Source organism: Tenrec ecaudatus, chromosome 1, assembly GCF_050624435.1.
Source record: "Tenrec ecaudatus isolate mTenEca1 chromosome 1, mTenEca1.hap1, whole genome shotgun sequence".
Lineage (NCBI taxonomy): Eukaryota > Metazoa > Chordata > Mammalia > Afrosoricida > Tenrecidae > Tenrec > Tenrec ecaudatus.
The window spans coordinates 143,135,413-143,153,491 of NC_134530.1; the positions used below are offsets into that span (position 1 = coordinate 143,135,413).

Genomic DNA, 18,079 nt, shown 5'->3' on the forward strand with positions numbered 1-18,079 from the left:
CTCCTTTGAAGAAATCAACTTAGGGAGGTTAGCACTGACTTGGTCAAATAATTATTGAATTTTCAGCACTCAGAGGTTTACGTAGCAATGTTGGTTGTAGATGCTAATACGATGCATGGTTCTCTCAGAGACTCTCTGTAATAGAAGAGATTACATATAATGATTTTACTTCGATCCCAATTTAAAAATTAAGCCACGGTGGCATGTAGCTGCATCTGTATTTCGAAGCTCCCTGGCGGTGGTTCAGCCCTGTGCCGCTTCTCTCCAGTGGCGATGCGACAGCAGGCTGGGGAGTTAGCCGTGTGATGCTGTGCTGCGTCGGGTTACTGCAGGTTTTACACTCTGGAATTAGAACTTCGAGCAAAGCATCTTGTATTCCTTTTGCAGAAATGTTGCTGAGGTGCTGCTGAAAGGGCCAGAGAAGCGAGGATTTGGGACACATTTTGAACCTTTAAAGCTGTCGGGCATTGACCTCCTTTGCTAATTGATAAAGAAGAAGCGGGAGTTTAGGTGACATTAACACCAACTCAGTAACATACTAACTGGACGGTGTTCCCGTAATTCTACATTGTAACGAACTGGACGGGAACAAAATAGGATCATCCATATTTCACTCAGCTAATACTATGACTCAATGGAGGAGAATTTGATAAGCATGAGGGAAGACCATTCTTTTCATGTTCGTTACAGGTAAGACTATTGCTTTATTAGTTGGTAGTTTTTAACCATTATTTGAACATGTGTTCAATGCTAACTATTCCAGATTAAAATGTGAAAGTCGTTCACAGTGTGCTAGCCCCAAGGACCTCTGTGACAGTGTTTGCTCTTTGTGCTGCTGTTGGTGATGGTCTGCACTTTTTCAATAGGAAAATGGTAATCAAGACCAATTATATACCATGGCTTATTTATCATTGTTCACTGGAAGAATTTCTGTGAAATGTTCCTTGATGTCTTGTAACTATATTCATTCATGAAAATGTAAAAGTAGAAGGCAATTTCAAAGTCTTTAGGGATTAAAAAATAGATTTTTTAAAAAATATGACCACCTGTATGATCTGACTTTCACATGTTCATTTGTAAACCGATTATAAGTGAGCTTTTGAAAGATTGGGTACTAAATGAAGTGTGAATGTGCAGGTATGTTCTAAACAGAAGGCAGTATCCACTTCAAGGTTTAATGATTAAAATATTGGTGGCATTTCTGACAGAAGTAGGAAGAAAGCAGGATCTCTGTGTCACCCTATTACTTGATATTTAATCTAGACGTGGTCATTGTACTATCAGTAATCATAATAGTAGAATGGGAGACAATTATTTGTAGATGATGAGATACTAAGATGATTTATCAAACTGTTGTGAATTAGTTATTAAACACACAGACCTTCATAACACTTGAGTAGAATTCGAAATCTTCGATGAGTGGAGGTATTTGCTGTTAAATCTTAGAGATCCTACGACCCTTAGGCAATAGGAGGTCTGTCATCTTGTGGAAGAGCTGGTCCATAGGGCATGGTACCAAAGGTGTTCCATTTCCATTAAAAATGTTATTTTAGGTGGAAGAAAATGAAAACATTAAACATAGTTAAAATGGACTGTTAACATATACAATAGCCTCATCCTAATAAAGCCCTGCCAGATCTTCCTACATTTTTCTCAAATCAAGTTTCTCCTTTGGATCCTCCCCATTGTGATGGTGGTTCAGGCCCCTGTCCTGTTTCCCCCAGACTGTCTGTAGTTCAGACCCCGTCCTGTTTCCCCCAGACTGTGGCAGTCACTTCCACTCTCCGTTCTCAGTCTCTTGAGCCCCCTCCCCCCTTTGAAACTGGTTACTGATCGACTCAGTGTAAGCCAAAGACTAACCATGAAACCTTCTGTCTAGTGCCTCAGGAAGGCAAAGCCAGGCTTAACGCAGCACACGAGACCTTCCATTATTCGAGTTCTGCCTGTTCTTTCAGCTTAACCTGCTGCCAGTCTTCTTGACCTTGTCATTTGAGCTCAGGTCCCTGCATGTGTCACGCTCTGCCATCCCTGCTGCCTTGGCTGCCCTGCTCGCTTCCTTGGCTTCAATAATTCTACTCAGTGTTTAAGTTCCAACTCAGATATGATCGCCCGCTGGAAGCTGTTTTTAAACTTCATAGATTGCTTCTTGTAGACTCTGTACTCACATAGCATCCTGTACATATATCTTTTTTCAGCACTTACAAGACATCATCCCCAAAAAAGTGGGAAAAAAGAGGTTAAAAGATAAATTTTAAAAATGTAAACTTTATTTCATAGCATAAACACCATCAAGTTCAGTAATGCCAGCCAGTTAATCCAGCCTTAAAAGACTGAGCATCCTGGGGTTTTAACCATTTCAACAGATTAATTTTTACATTATTAGTGAAGAAATCTGTCTTTTGAAGATTTTTTTTTTTTAAGGATTAGAAAACAAAATCTGAAGGAGCCAAATCAGGACTGGAAGGTGGATGCCTAGTGGTTTTCCATCGAAACTCTTGCCAGCTTACCCTGTGTGAGGAGAGGAATGAGCCAGAGCGCGGTGCTGGCAAGGGGCTCTCCGGTAAAGCATGCCTGGCTAGGATTTCTTGTTGTTGTTGTTGTTTTGCTAAAGCTTTGGTTACCTTTCTCAAAACACTTTCAAAAATAAGCAGATGTGACTATTCAGTGCCCTCCAGAAGTCAACACACAAAACGCCTTTAGCATCCTCAAAATATGTTGCTTTGGCTGGATTGTTTTCTACCCTGAGGTAACCATTGTTTTGACTGTGTGTTATTTTTAAATTCATACTGATAAAGCTTCAGCTCGTGTTATAACTCCTTGAAGAAATGCTCAGCATCTTGATCCCACTTGTTTGAAAAATTCACTGCTCTGCTCTTGACCGCACCCAATCAGAACGCAACAATTTGCTCAACTTGAATTTTTCTGTCGGAATTGTACAAACTGAGCCGACTGAGAGGTCTGTGGTAATGGCGGTTGTTTCTGCTACTGGCCATCGGTCCTCAAGCAAGATTGGTTTTGTCCTTGAAGTGGATTTGGGTGGCCTTCAACTATAGGCGTCATCTTGACCAGCAGCTCATCCCTTCTTTAAGTCCGCTATCTGTTCGTAAGCTGATGATTTCTTTGCAGCATCGTTTCCATCAGGTTGTTGTAAAGCATCCGTGATTTCACCATTCTTCCAGCCAACCTTCGCCATAAATTTATAGTCTTCTTTTGCTTCAGTATTAGCAAAATCCATTTCCTATTGCTCTGGTAGGGACTCTTTTCCAACTGATAACTTGCGCTTTCTAGTGCCTCAAATTAGATCCTGTGCAGACTTGTTATAACAAGTTAGCATGAGTTTATTAAAAAATAAACAGGAAACCCATGCATAATATGCATTTTCATAATATACATTTTCCACAAATTTTCCAAGAAACCACTCACACTATGTTAAAATTCAGAGGCCTGTGTGCATGGCTGTTATCACACCCTTACCTCTCTCTTCCTGGACCACAAGCTCCGATGGGGCAGCCGCCACATCCAGTATTCTATTTGGTACATAGCCCACCGTGATGGAGAAGGCTTGTTGAACATCAGTGGACATAAATAGAACCATCAAGTGACCCTAATGAGTGTTTGTCTGTCTTGCCAAACCTTCTGAAGCGTGGTAAGCTTCCTAATGCAGTAAGAGCAGTGGGTAAGGAGGAATGATTGTACCTCTGCCTGGAGGAAAATCTTAGATCTGTCCTTTTTCCACGACACAGTACAGGTCAAGCATGATCCTACATTGGTTGAGGACTTCACCAAGTGAAGCTGTAATATCCTGTAGCTGCAGTTGGCAAGATTGCACCTGGCTTCATCGGTTCTCTAAGAATTCTGCATTGATTGGCTTGCTGTCCCATGACCTAGACTAAGTTTTCTGCTCTGGTAAATTTTTAGCATATTTTAAACATCTGGTTCTTCCATTGAGAAAGTTCTCATTTATCCCTGGAAGAGTTTCTTTTTCTGTGCCACAGTGACTTTATATAATTTTGAAATGGAATATTTTCTTTGGACATGAAGGAAATTTTTGAGGGATTTCAGAAAGCTTTTGGGAATACTTGGGAAGGTAGAGGGAGATGGAGAAGTATAGCGAAATGGAGTTCGTGTCTAAGTCTTTCTGAAAACGTACTGCTTATGAAATTTCGACCATTACAGATATGAGAGTAACTACAAAATCATTGAACTCTTCACTAAACAAAAATATTAAAATGTGCAGCTATTGTTTCCCAACGGATCCTCTAGGTAGATGTACCCAGCTGCTGAAAACTCCATCTCCATCTCTCTGACCTTTCCCTGAAGAAGTCTGCACGGTCTGTCAAACAGCAGTTTGCCCATCCTCGGGACTCAGCTCTTCTTCTCGTGAATGTTTTTTGAATCTGGGGAACAAAAAGAGGCCTTAAAGAGCCTAATCAGAGCTGTCAAGTAGATGAAGCCCTCTGAAATTCTCCTGGGACAACCCTTGCTGCCCTGGAAGAAGGAACGGGTGCATTGTCGAGATGGGAGAAATACTCCCTGGCTCCACTTTCCTGGCCTTTTTCTCTCCCATTGGTCTTCTCTTTTCTTAAAACTTCTTCACAATAAGGCCCTATGCTCATCCTTTGTCCTTGAAGAGAATCGATCAAGATTAACCCCTTGGGGATTCAGACACACGGTCGTCATGACCTTCTGAACTGACCTGCCTCGATTTTAACCGGCAGGTCTCCTAGCCATTGTTTTCAGTGGACTTTTTGGGAGACTCTAAGACAAGTGTGATTCTGAGGGACTGGTCCGCAGCCCTCCTTGAGTTGCAGAGATGTGCTTTACCACCGTTGGGAATAACCGGATGCGAGTAGGCACTAGACCACAGTAGCAGTGCTTTTCCACCTACCCTCACAAACTTGAAGGGAATACAATTCTGGTGTTAAATTCTTCTATTGTACCAGACAGATCGTTAATCATATTCTTGCCTGAAAAAGTAGTATAAAAGTACAGGTCCCATGTTGTGAACATCTAATTTGCTGACCACTCTTGGCCATCAAGTTAATTTCAACTCCTCCCAAGCCCGTGGGACAAGATAGACCTGCCCCTGTGGGTTTCCAGACGGGAACTCTTTATGGGATCAGGAAGCCGGCTCTCTCTCCCTCGGAGCGGCTTAGTTTGAAACCGCCGACCTCGCAGTGGACGCCCAACCTGCCACACCACCGGGTTCCTTTTCCTGTGGAAAGCGGTAAAGGAAGGCCAAGTGCAAACGTTCACCTTACCTACCAATTTCAAAAGACAGCTAGGGGCGGCCTAGAATACTGAACTGGGCTGCACCGTGGCAGAGGTGGAGAACGACGGGCCTGTGATTGGTTCCAGCTCCCGCTGGCTTTCACTGCCGGTGTTCAAGTCACCCTTTAACGAAGTTTCCTTTTACAAGATGTATGTGGTAGACTGAAAGGACAAGTGTTTATTGGGTCTGGACTGATGAGAGGAAAGGTCTGTGACGGGGAGAACGGGAGAGAGTTGAGCTAGAGTTGGAGCAAGCTTCCTCCCCATGAAAGATGGAGAGTGGCCCCTCACTTTGAACTCTAAGGCCCTGAGTTACTGACTTGGACAGAACAATCATTTAAAACAGAAACCAGAAGAGCCCCACGGCTGTAGCGTCTGTTCTGGCTCACAGCAACCGCACAGCACAGAGTAGAAGTGCTCAGTCTTCTGAGAGGCACATCCTTCTTCTTCCAAGTGACTGGTGGGTTTGAACTACTGACTCTGTGGCTCTCAGTGCAATGTCCATCCCACGGCACCACCACGCCTTTATTAAGTAGGACACAATCCCTACTTCGATTGAGTAGATCCAACTCATGCTGTCTCAAAGGACAGGCTAGAGCTCCTGAGGCTTTCAGAGACTAACCCTTTTTCAGAACAGCCAGCCCGCATCTTCCTCAGAGCGACTGTGGGTTTGAACCACCTGTCTTGGCGGCTAGCAGCCAACACTTCTTACCTCATGTAAAATGGGGCCACATTAAGGTTTTACCTCTCTTTCGCTTTGACTTATGTACTGTGAACACAAAGAAACTAAATTTAAAAAAGGAAAGTCAAAATCTAGTGCAGCAGAAAACAGGAAATAGATAAACACTAAAATAAACTGAAGCAACCTGAGTTTGTGAGAACATGAGGACTCAGTTAAAAAGTTCCATCCATCAGGAGTAGACACGAGAAGGATTCAGTCAGGAGAGGCGCTCTTTATCCAGAGTTAGTAGAAGAGCACTCCCTTAATCACCCAGCTAGACCGGCCATTAGGGAGGCTCAAAGAGGCTTTCTGTGGGGGATACATTTCATTTTGAAAGGGAGAGATTCTCCTGGTCCCTGCCCTGCATCTGGGTGTTCTTTGTTCCAACCAGAGTGGGAAATACACGTGAAGTATTTCTGTTCTCTCATGGAGCAAAGCGGATCGGAAATGACTCTCTGTCACTCTTTGCTGACCTTCCGAAAACTTTATAAACTAACCTGCCCTGAGTAAAAAAGAAACCCACTGCCATCGAGTCGATTCCAACTCTTAGCAGCCCCGTAGGACCGAGAAGAACTGTCCCATAAGGCTCTGGGGCTTTCAGCCTTTACCAGAGCAGACCGCCTCAGCCTGCTCCTGAGGAGTAACTGGGGTTTGACTCGATGACCTGGCAGTTAGACGGTCCGTGTGTAACCTCGGACATCACCAGAGTGCCTCTTGCCCTGATTAGCTGTTAATAGTTTTGCTATGAGGCATATTATTTGATTGAGGTACTGAGGGCTTTTACCTGAATTATTGATTTCATATCTATAGGATATATCAGAGCCACCATGTAGTTCCGAATTAATCATGAAGCTTGGAACTTTATTCAGAGCACTTGTCACTGAAATAACTGTCTTAAGGTATTTTTCTCCTATGGTGCAGCCCTGCTCCATGGCCACAAAGCCGCAGGCTTGTTATCACTGTGGCTAATGATAATTACGTACAACTCCTTTTTTAAAAAATGTATAGCTCTTAGGACACAATGAAGCCTATAGTTAAGTTTTGTGGGACACAGCCTCATTTGGATGGATGATTTCAATACAGTGTTGTTGTCTAAGTTCAAATCCAGAGGGGGAGAAACGTGTGGCACGGTCACTTATTTGAAGAAGCCCCTCCCTGCCTTCTATGAACGTAGGCAACACTGTGATGACGTCTAGTTTCCCTGCGCCAGCTAGAAATGGCCAGTGGCACTGAAGCGCTGACTCGCGGGCCAGCAGCGCAATCACCCTTAGTGGACGGTGCTGCTTGCCGTGTGGCGGGCTAGCCCTCTGCCCATCACTCACTGGTGTTCCACTGTAGAGGAACATGTAAGTTCGTAAGCATCACTCGATTGATGAACACGGAAGGTGTTGGGAGGGCTTGGTGTTGTGCTGCAGTGAATACCCTTTCATAAGCCCCGCTTTTAACTTGGATCAATACAACCTTATGATCAATTCCTAGCGGTGCAGTAGGACATGGGAAAAGGCTTTAAAAGTTTGTGGAAGGTGGAATTGAAAGATAATGGAGTTGCTCCCGAAGTGTTTGAAATCCCCCTCAGTGCGTCACTAGGTGGTGGAAAGGTGAAGCCCTTGACTACAAGCTGGAAGGGTGGTGTTCGGACCCGGCCGAGGGCCTGGGGAAGGCAGCCCTGGCGCCCTGCTGGAGGCTCAGCCGCGAGTCAGAATGTCCAGCTTGACCCACTCATTCTCTTCACACACACAATGTAGAGACCGCCAGAAGTAAAGACAACTTCTTTAGTAAATGCTCTGAATTAAAACAAAACAAAACAAAAACCTATTTGCAAAATGCAATTCTAAAATGTTTCCACTTGGGTAAGACAAGGAGATTTGTTGTAAAATAACACACAGCAATATGAATAGTGCGTTGCCGTGGGCCCCATAGAAAGTTCTTTCGGCAGCCCCCAAGGCTCCGAAAAATCTGAAAAGGCACATTGAAATTGCTCTTGCTTGTTTGTGATCAGCAGATTCTCGCATATGCTCCAGTTACAGAGGCCGCTGTCCAAGCAAGACCAGAATTTGTGTCACCAGAAGTTAACAGCCATCTAGATGCGGTCACAGTGCGCTCTCGTAAATGTCTGCCTCGTGTCACTTCACAGAATGGAAGCTTCTTGCCTCGAACTGGCCTTGGAAGGCGAGCGGCTGTGCAAGTTGGGAGACTGCCGGGCGGGCGTGTCGTTCTTCGAAGCTGCTGTTCAGGTTGGAACGGAAGACCTAAAAACGCTCAGCGCGATTTACAGCCAGCTGGGCAACGCATATTTCTACTTGCATGATTATGCCAAAGCATTAGAATACCATCATCACGATTTAACTCTCGCAAGGTAATGAAATTAAGCTTGTTAACATTCTTCCTCCCCAAAGTAACCACTGTAAGATGCCTTCATTCAATTAAGAAAATGAAATGCACTTAATGAGTTCTAATTTAGGAGTGTCTTAAATTTAGTGATTTTTTTAAAAAAAACTCATCTTTAGGCTGAACACAGAGTTTAATTAAATGAGTGAATAGTGAGAAAATGACCCTAGAGTGTAACTAGAGGACTGAAAATTAATTAAATGTTTAAAAAGAGGATACGTTTTAATATTTAATTTAAAGTAGGTTTCAAGGCAAATGGGTCTTACTTACCCTAGAGGTGTATCACTGACCCTCTGTCGGGGAAACCGAGTGCCCTCTGGCTGCTTTGTGTTTGAATGCCGTCTTCTTTCCCCTTCCTAGGACCATCGGAGACCAGTTGGGGGAAGCGAAAGCTAGTGGTAATTTGGGAAACACCTTAAAAGTGCTTGGGAATTTTGAGGAAGCTATTGTTTGTTGTCAACGACACCTAGATATTTCCAGAGAGCTCAATGACAAGGTAGGCCAAGTGTGTTTTCATGGAAATGACTTTGTGTTTTCATACTATTTAATTATTCTGTAGTTTACCTAAGAGTCCATGACCAAGAGAAGAAAAAGAAACGGTAGTGACATTGTTTTTAACTAGAGAAGAAAAAGAAGTCCTTCTTATACTCCTGGGTCATTTATTTCATTCTATGTCAATGGTCAGGAAAGGGTGTCCTGGGTCTCCCCCCCTGGACCAGTAGTCAGCAGATTGCAAATGCACGTGGCTTCCAATTTCTAAGTGTACCCCCTGCCGATGTCCATCCAGGTGGGAGAAGCAAGAGCACTGTACAATCTTGGAAATGTGTACCACGCCAAAGGGAAGAGTTTTGGCTACCCTGGTCCTCAGGACACAGGCGAGTTTCCAGAAGAAGTGCGGGAGGCGCTGCAGGCGGCCGTGGATTATTACGAGTGAGTAGGCCTGGCACAGCCGTTCGGCCCTACGGAGCAGTGCACCTCCTGCCCAGCGGTACCCACTAGCAACTCTACATCTGACGGGTTTTGAGAGAGGAGCTGGCCCGTCAAAGTGCTGTATATACTTGAGTATAAGCTGAGTTTTGCAGCACATTTTTTAATGCAGTTTTGTGGTAAAATTAGGTGCCTCGGCTGATACTCCAGTCGGCTTATACTCCAGTTTAAATGGTAAACCTGAATGGACTCGGTTGCTAAAATGTTAGTGTTGGTGTATCATTCCCCTCCAGAGGAAATTGTCCTCTGAACTGCAGACCAGTGCCACTTAGTGGTGAGAACCGGAATTAGCCCAGCTTAGTCTCAATTACGTGCAGTCATTTTAGAATTTTGTAGAAATTCTGAGCTATAGGGATTCTGGGATCAAATCCACCCTTGGGGACTCTGGGCTGAGGGTTCCAGAGTAGTTTCATGAAGTGGCCACGTTGTGTCCTAGACACACCCTCCAGCATATGTGTGCTCCATAAAAAGGGGTCCATTCAGGCTGTAAAACAACCCATTGTTTTTCTGATGAAAAGAATTAAATTTGTAAATCAAGTAACATTTTTTCCCAACCTTCATTGTCCACACCCCTTTGCCATCACTTAGGGAAAACCTCTCATTGGTGACTGTTCTGGGTGACCGAGCAGCCCAGGGACGTGCCTTTGGGAATCTTGGGAACACGCATTACCTCCTTGGCAGCTTCCGGGACGCGGTCATCGCTCACGAGCAGGTATGGCGGGCAGCCTGGGAGCCAGCTCCGCTTCTCCCGCAGAGTTCCGAGCAGCCATCGGCTTGCGCTTCCATTTGTTTTTATCATGGCGATGCCTAACGGGGATTTTCTATTTCAGCGTCTCCTCATTGCAAAAGAATTTGGAGATAAAGCAGCTGAAAGAAGAGCATATAGCAACCTTGGAAATGCATACATATTTCTTGGTGAATTTGAAACTGCCTCCGAGTACTACAAGTGAGTCCAAGCTTGCTGTAGATCCATTTGTAAAATGAGCAGTCATACGGTCCTAGTGAATCACCAGCTTTGGGTCTACGACCTGGTTTTGCTGCATACCTGCAATACCACCCTAGGCTTCTAGACCTCTGTTACCTAACATAAGGATACCTTGAGCTTAGAGTTCTTGGGAGGATTAAAGAATATATTAAACACTTACTTAGCACCCTCAAAAAAGCCAAACTCACTGCCATGAAGTCAGTGTTGACTCATGGCGACCCCCTGTGGGTTCCTGAGACTGTAACTGTGTATGAGAGTAGAAAGCCCACCCAGGCCCTCTCCCGCCGAGCTGTGGTGCTTGCCGACCGCTGACGGTGGGGATTGCAGCCTTATGCGTAACTCTGACGCCACCACGGCTCTCTCACTTAGCACACAGTGTTCACCAATATCGTACCGAGGAAGGAAGAATTGGTAGCAGTATGTAGCAGTCCATCCTGGCTCATAGCAATCCCCTACGTGAGGAAGCAGGATTCCTAGGCTGCGGTTTCTATGGAAGCAGATCACCAGGTCTTTCCTCTGCTGGAGCAGCCTGGTAGGCTTGAACTACAGACCTTACGGATGACAGCCATTGTGCCCCAGGGTACCTAGTAGTAGTGCACCCAGACCTAGACCCACTGCCATCAAGTCCATTCTGACTCTTGGAGACTCTGTAGGACAGAGTAGAGCTGCTCTAGGGAGACCCCGAAGACTGGAAATTGTAACAGGAAGAGACAGCCTCACCTTTCGCCAACAGAGCAGCTAGGCGGTTTGAACCTCTGGCTTTACAGTTAGCAGCTCAACAGATAACCCATTAAGCCACCAGAGCTCCAGCAGCAGTCTAGATTCCTTTACCTGTCCCCTAGTTTTACGCCTTTAAGATGGAATTCTTGCTCTCTTAAATTCTTGCTCTCTTAAAGCTGTTTGACCTGTGTGTCCGTTTCACTCCGATGTGAAACTGAAGGGAGACCAGAAGAAAGGCCGATAACGTAGAACACCCCCTGGTTTCCACCAGTGGTCACTGAGTTCTCTCTGCCCACCTGTGACTCTCCCTGAGAGCAGAGACCCCGGCAGCCTCTTCGGCAGCAGTCTTCCCAGTCTCTCAGTGGACAGAAACACGGGTCAGCAAAGTCAGTGACTTTGGATTGCCTGGCCTGGGCCTTCTAAATCCTTCCCCCTCCTTGCCTCCATCCCTCAGACAGAAGCCAGTCAGACTGCACCAAAGACAAAGACCTGAAATGTATCTGTTATTTGTGGCAAGTTCACTGTGAGAGAGTTCTCCATAGTTTGCCACCTTAAAAAAAGAATCCATTTGCTGTCAGTCTGTTTCAAAATTAGAACGGCGTCTCCCCAGCTTTCACCTTCGACTGATGACTAGCTAGCATTTGTTGGTTGACTCGTATGGAATACTCTCCCTAATAAAATACATCACTATAAATTTAGTATTTTTAATATCAAAGTTTCTTACATTTTAAATTCGAAAGACATAGAGAAGGGGTTTGCCTGTGTTAAATATGAAAAAGTTCTCTTGTAAAGTGAGTGCTGACGGTTGGACTAAAGCATGAGTAGAAAGTAAAGGTAGCTGACTCTTCTCCCCAATAAACAGACTGGAGAGGAATTCTGGGGCCTAGTGGATTAAGCCTTTGGCTGCTGACCACAAGGTCGGTGATTCAGAACCACCCGTTGCTCCACAGGAGAAAGATATGGCTGCCTGCTCCCATTAGAGTGAGCCCAAGGGACCCAGGGACGGTCCTCCTCTGCCCTCTCAGGCCACTCTGCGTCAGAGTGGATGCGACGGTTCCATGGGGACGCAGTTACGAATGTACTGGTTAAAAATACTTGTGGCCGATATGACAAAATAACAATGTATAAATTATCAACGGCTCATGAGGGAGAGGGGAGCGGGGAGGAAGGGGAAAAAAAAGAGGACCTGATGCAAAGGGCTTAAGTGGAGAGCAAATGCTTTGAGAATGATTGGGGCAGGGAATGTGCGGATGTGCTTTATACAACGGATGTATGTATATGTGTGGATTGTGATAAGAGTTGTATGAGCCCCTAATAAAATGTAATAAATAAATAGTTGCTTTCCAGTAACAAAGCAAAGAAGTCATCTAGCAAAAACAAAAATACTGCGGCCCTTTCCTTTGGAGTGGTTTTCAGATTGCTACACGCAAACAATCCCCTTACCGTTACAGCTCCGTGCCCTTCAGGACACAGAGCTGCTGGAGCGACCCACCTACCTGAGTCATTAAATCTGATTCCAGAAAGGCTTCGGATCATTCACAAGTCCACTCTCCTCTGCAGGAATGATGCGTTAGAAGGGGCCGTGCCCCAGGATGCGGGAAGCAATTCAAAAGCCTTCCCCAAATAACTGGAGGTCAGGCAGCATTCAAGTGTGTTTGTTTCCCACGGTGACTGTTTTGAAGATGTCGTCATTACATTTGTCATTTTCAGTTTTCCTTCAGCACCTCCCTGCACCAAGCATGCAGTCATTTCTTATGTTGCTATAAGTGATGACAGTGTGGATGCTAGTTGGCAGGAATAGCCCGATCCATTTAGACATCAGACCCCACAGCACCTGTGGATGTAAGCCCTGGTAACAGCCACCGTTTTCCTCACATGAGCTCGACTTTGAGCAGGATGTTATTCTAAGCATTTGACACATACTGATGAAGCCGGTCCTCACAAGCACCCTGGGAGGCCTGCTCCCCGTTTTACGGACCAAGAAGTCGACGCATCGAGCGTTTGCCTGCCTTGCCCCAGCTGGCACAGCTTGGCGAAGTTGGGGTTTCAACCTAGGCAGTCTGACCTCAGGGTACATGCTTGTCAGCAGTATGCTGGCTTCTCCTTGCCAGTGCCATGTGTTAGCTGGAATTTAGTTGATGTTGAAATGCCATTTCCAGTATGGCTCTAGAATGAGTGACCGACGGCCTGTGCATAAAGAACACTGACTGTTACAGCGTTGAAATGTTGACAAAGTGTCAGCCCAATGGTACGATTGAAAAGAGAAGTCACATGGGTAAGCCCCTCTCAGTCAGATAATCGCCAATGTGAGGGAGAATGTTGTAATACCTCATCTTTAGAGGCACTTGATCTCAATGTTCGCATGTCCTTTTTCTTCAATGAATTGTCGGGGCTCTCTCATTTATTGAAGAGTCAGACTTTGTCTTGTGTTCCAAAAACGTCAGGACATCAGGCTCTGCAACACCTTTCTCTGGAAGGCAGCAGAAAGAAGCTGGGAGGGAAAAGGGAGTTTTCTGATCATTACAGCTTAAAATAAAAGTGATGGTTATGTAAGAATTAATTTCTTCCTCCAGAAAGACACTACTTTTGGCTCGACAGCTTAAAGACAGAGCTGTAGAAGCACAGTCTTGTTACAGTCTTGGAAACACGTACACCTTACTTCAAGACTATGAGAAGGCCATTGATTATCACCTGAAGCACCTAGCAATCGCTCGAGAGCTGGATGATAGGTAAGTTACTAACCTTTAGACTGTAGTTAAAATAAAAGATGCATTATTGAATCTCTCCAGGCTTTGTTTTTCATAGCTTCTTTGTCTTTTGTTTCCTGTCTTTTATTTTTTTGCTTTCATTCTTTTAAAGGAATTTCTTCCATTTCAAGAAAATCCTTTTTAAATTATTGTTTGTAGGCTGTCTTATGATGGAGAGTTAGACAGCCTCTATCCCTATGTTGTCGAAGATCAAGACCAAGGTCACAAACTCAGCTCCCTGAAGGGTCTTAGAGGTAATCAGTGCCAGGCAGGAACAAAGCTCCATTTTCCCAAGAAAAGCTGGAATTCCTGAGTTTCGTGTGCAATCTCTGGCTGATGAGTGGTGGGGGCTCATTCTTTCTCTAACCATCTGGAAACACAGCATGTCTCTGTAGACCTTTAGTCCCTTGCTGTTTGCAAATTCTGTTAGGAAGACAGAATTTTACCTCAGTATAAGAAAGAAAGTTTTGATACAGTTTTTTTTTTGATACAGTTTTTCAAAATGAAATAAGCTGCCTCCAGAGGCAGTGAGTTCTTCTCTTTGGTGTCATCCACACAGATTGAATTGGGTGTGGAGTGGGGGAGTGGGGTACACCTCTCCCTGAGTTTTTATAATGCTCTGCATCGTTTTGAAAAAGACGCTTTCTGTATTTCAACACTTGATTCCGTGCTCAGGATTACCTGGCTATTCTAGTATCTTGATAGTCTGTGCTTTATGTGAAAAACTAGATACACCCAAAGCACTGTCTGTCTTTAATTAATGCTCAGTAGCTTTTATTCGACACATAGACCTCTTCTGAGATGACTGCATGATGAGAGCTCTGGATTGTGTTGCAGAATTGGTGAAGGGAGAGCCTGTTGGAGCTTAGGAAATGCGTACACAGCACTAGGAAATCATGATCAAGCGATGCATTTTGCTGAAAAGCACTTGGACATTTCAAGAGAGGTATGAAACTAAACTGCCTGTGTTCTCCCAGACCAAGCCCAAGCCCAAGCCCAAGCCCAAGCCCAAGCCCACTGTCATTCTGAGTCAGCTTCACCTCATGCTGAGGCCGTCCATCCTGACAGTAGCAGATGGCCTCACCTTTCTTTTGCAAGTGGCGAGTGGGTTTGAACCACTGACCTGTGGCTAAGCAGCAATCAAATGCTTACTTGACAGTTCCCCCAGGGCTCTTTGACTTAAAAATCAGTCGGGGGTGGAATGCTATGACTTCTCCAGGTTGCTCCTCCCCGGCTGAATGAATTTGAATGCCGTTCTCTTGGCATAAGAACTGGAGAAACATTTTGAGATACAGTCAGATGTGTTTGCACTGACCTTGGCTGAGGAGAACAGGACGTCAAGGCTGGGCGTGCGGTGCCATGGAGGGGTGTCACTAAAGTATGCGCCCGCCCTCCCCGCAACCTTACGGTAGATAGCCTGGTCTGAAGAGATATCATGGCTTGCAGACTCAAGACCTTCCTATTACAGTTCTTTCATTTGCTGGCTTTGAGATTGGAAATATTTTCTGAGCCTCATTTTTCTATATGTAAAATTAGAATAATAATTATTTTAAGGATTAAGGGTAATGTATCTTTAAAAATCTATAAAATGATATTTATAAAAGTACTGGACCTAATAATATGTAGCACTGGCTTAATGAATGCCACTATTGTCATATAGAAATAGAATACTATAAAGAAGTTTCATCTGTGTGCTGTTACGTAATACATCATGGGGTAAACCTAGATTCTCATTTATTGTCATTCTAGCAATCCAGTATTTAAAAAGGAATACAGTGATAGATTATAATTAGCTGTTACAAACTGCTATATTTTACAAATATGCCCTTTCCTTTCTGTACTCTAAAAACAAACAACTATTAATAAAAACATCATTTCACAGTCCCATAACTATTTTCATTTTACTGTATGTGCTTCCACTCCTAGATTCACAACGTTTTTAACTAATCGTCACCATTCTTTGCCTTTATTTAAAATACCCCTGCTTGTGGTTGTAGGTCGGGGATAGAAGTGGTGAACTAACAGCACGCCTGAATCTCTCAGATCTCCAAATGGTTCTTGGTCTGAGCTACAGCACAAATAACTCCATAATGTCTGAAAGTATTGAAATTGATAACACTTTGCATGGTAAGTAATAGGTCTTCTAAAACCCAACTTTTAATCCATAAGACTTTCATTCACTTGTCATACCTGCCTATGGCCATATCAGAGAGAGTATCCGGCATAGGCATTTTCCACTTTTACCCCTCTTTTGTTTTATGCAGAGTCCTGTTAGTTTATCCACATAAAATATAATCATACATTTACTTTTTGCTCAGCTCTCTTCTCTCTCCATCTCTGTGTTTCTCTCACGTGCAATCCCAGAATTGTTTCATCTCGTTATTCAGACTCCCTAGGAGACTCTCTAGAGATGCTTGCTTTGACACTGGTACCAGAGAAAACGCTCAGATGCCTCTCTTTCTACGTGAACAGAGTTTGCTCTTGATTAAAGACCTTCTCTCACGCACTCTCTACTGTAGCAGCTCGGTCGCCCACAGCACTCGCTCCTTTTCAACAGGTTCTAGAATTCATTGCAGTGGCCGCAGAGAGCTCATAAGCATGCTCAGGATTATGGGTTTTATGATGGAAGCTGACAGGTTACAAGTCAGGTGAGAGATGCTTAGGATACAGTTGTTGAGTCAGGACTTGTCACTAAGTCCTTTCAGGGCTGCTAACAAGTTCCAGAAGGGCCTGCCGCTGCACTCTAAGCTTCAGCTAGAAGCACTCAGCCTTCCAGCTCTGTGGGTCAGCAAACCCAGCTCCCTGAAACAAGCCCAGAGGCACCCCACTCCACAGCGCAATCTCCTGGCCCCAAACACTCAGCTTTACTTGATCTGTGGACTGTCTCACACTCTGGTTCTGCTGCTGCTGCCCCAGTGTCCCTCCTCTGGGGTCAAAGCTGTCCTCCTGGATCAAAGAGGTTCACTGTGCAGGGACCTCGGGATCCAAAGGACACACTCCACTCCTGGCTCACTCCTTCGGAGGTGGCTTGCTTTATACCAGCAGGATGGCACTCATTTACCGCTGAATCGTGTCATACAATCTTCACTGCCCTCCCGCTTTCCCTCTTGTACATGTCTAACCCCCAGGGGTCAGTCCTTGGGCCTCTTTTCCTCCCTCTCCATTTTTATCCATCCATTCCTCCTTTCTGGTATGTTGCCTTCCTTCCCCTTCTTCGATAGTCGACATTGGTACTGCCCAATAGAACTTTTTGTGATGCTGGAAATAGGTCATGTTTGTGCTATCTGATATAATATGTGCTACCACATATGACTATTGATTGCTTTAAAATTTTTTAATTTGATTTTATTATGTAAACAATATGTCTAGTGCAACAAAGGAACTGAATCCCCAGTTTTGATGGGTTTTGAAATCATTTTATGACTTTTGATTGCTTTCAGTGTGGTTAATATGAAACAAGTGGGCTTTTTCTTTTATTTAAATTTGTAAATTACATGTAGCTAGTGGCTGCCATATTGCACAGCACGGATCTAGATGACAGCTAGATGTTGGCTTTTGTCACTATAGATGATTTTCAAAGAGAACCCTTCATTTATCCGCTCCCCAAAGTGATTCTCCGTCTTCATCATCAAGAGGTGATACCATCGTGCACTCAGGTGTTCCGGCGCGGAAACCCTGCCCTCAGATCTGTATCCATAACCTCTCCTACAACCTTGACTGCAGCAACCATAGTCTAGGTGCCCATCAGTGTCTTTCTGTGGCGTGCTAGCCCACCTCCCGATGCTCTCGGCTTCCTTCTGAGCCCTCCCGCTGGCTTTTCCGCATAATGCCCAAAGGAAACTTGTAAAATGTAAGTCAGATTGTGTCATCGCTCGCCTGCTTGAGACCCTCCATTGATTTCCCTTCATACCGAGACCCTCGGCATCAGTTCTCACTGTAACTAGATCTTCAGCCACGTGTCCCCAGCCTGAACGTCTTCCTTCAGGACCATCGTGTCTTGCGGATGTGTTGGAATGTTGACCCACTCTTTGGTACAGTGACTCTGTGTCTTCTTTCTATATTCGTCCGATGCTTCCTGCATCCAATGTTTTGCCCGCAGAATCTTTCAGTATTGCAACTCGAGGCTTGATTTTATTTTTCTCTCGAGCGTTCGTTCCATGTAAGATGTGCTGAGCCTGGTCTTCCTTTTTTAGTTTTCTACCTCTAGGAGCTTGGTTGCACATTCCATTGTAATATTTTATTGTGTCTTCTCGAGCTGCC

At 44.6% G+C, this 18,079-nt stretch overlaps 1 protein-coding gene across 5 annotated transcripts in view; it reads left to right on the plus strand.

The window, feature by feature from the left end:
* Window positions 1–18,079, plus strand: part of GPSM2 (G protein signaling modulator 2) — a 49,283-nt gene that overhangs the window by 13,863 nt on the left and 17,341 nt on the right. For 2 of the 5 annotated variants that reach the window (XM_075558928.1, XM_075558936.1), the window contains exons 2-10: window positions 388–690; window positions 8,127–8,348; window positions 8,741–8,876; window positions 9,168–9,310; window positions 9,956–10,079; window positions 10,198–10,313; window positions 13,646–13,801; window positions 14,657–14,765; window positions 15,817–15,946. In XM_075558928.1, the coding sequence (XP_075415043.1) occupies window positions 635–690; window positions 8,127–8,348; window positions 8,741–8,876; window positions 9,168–9,310; window positions 9,956–10,079; window positions 10,198–10,313; window positions 13,646–13,801; window positions 14,657–14,765; window positions 15,817–15,946 (1,192 nt within the window). In that variant the 5' untranslated portion in view covers window positions 388–634. Of the gene's footprint in view, window positions 1–387; window positions 691–3,761; window positions 3,907–8,013; window positions 8,349–8,740; window positions 8,877–9,167; window positions 9,311–9,955; window positions 10,080–10,197; window positions 10,314–13,645; window positions 13,802–14,656; window positions 14,766–15,816; window positions 15,947–18,079 lie in introns of those variants that run through there. The other 3 variants (XM_075558944.1, XM_075558948.1, XM_075558952.1) reach the window with 3 other exon arrangements.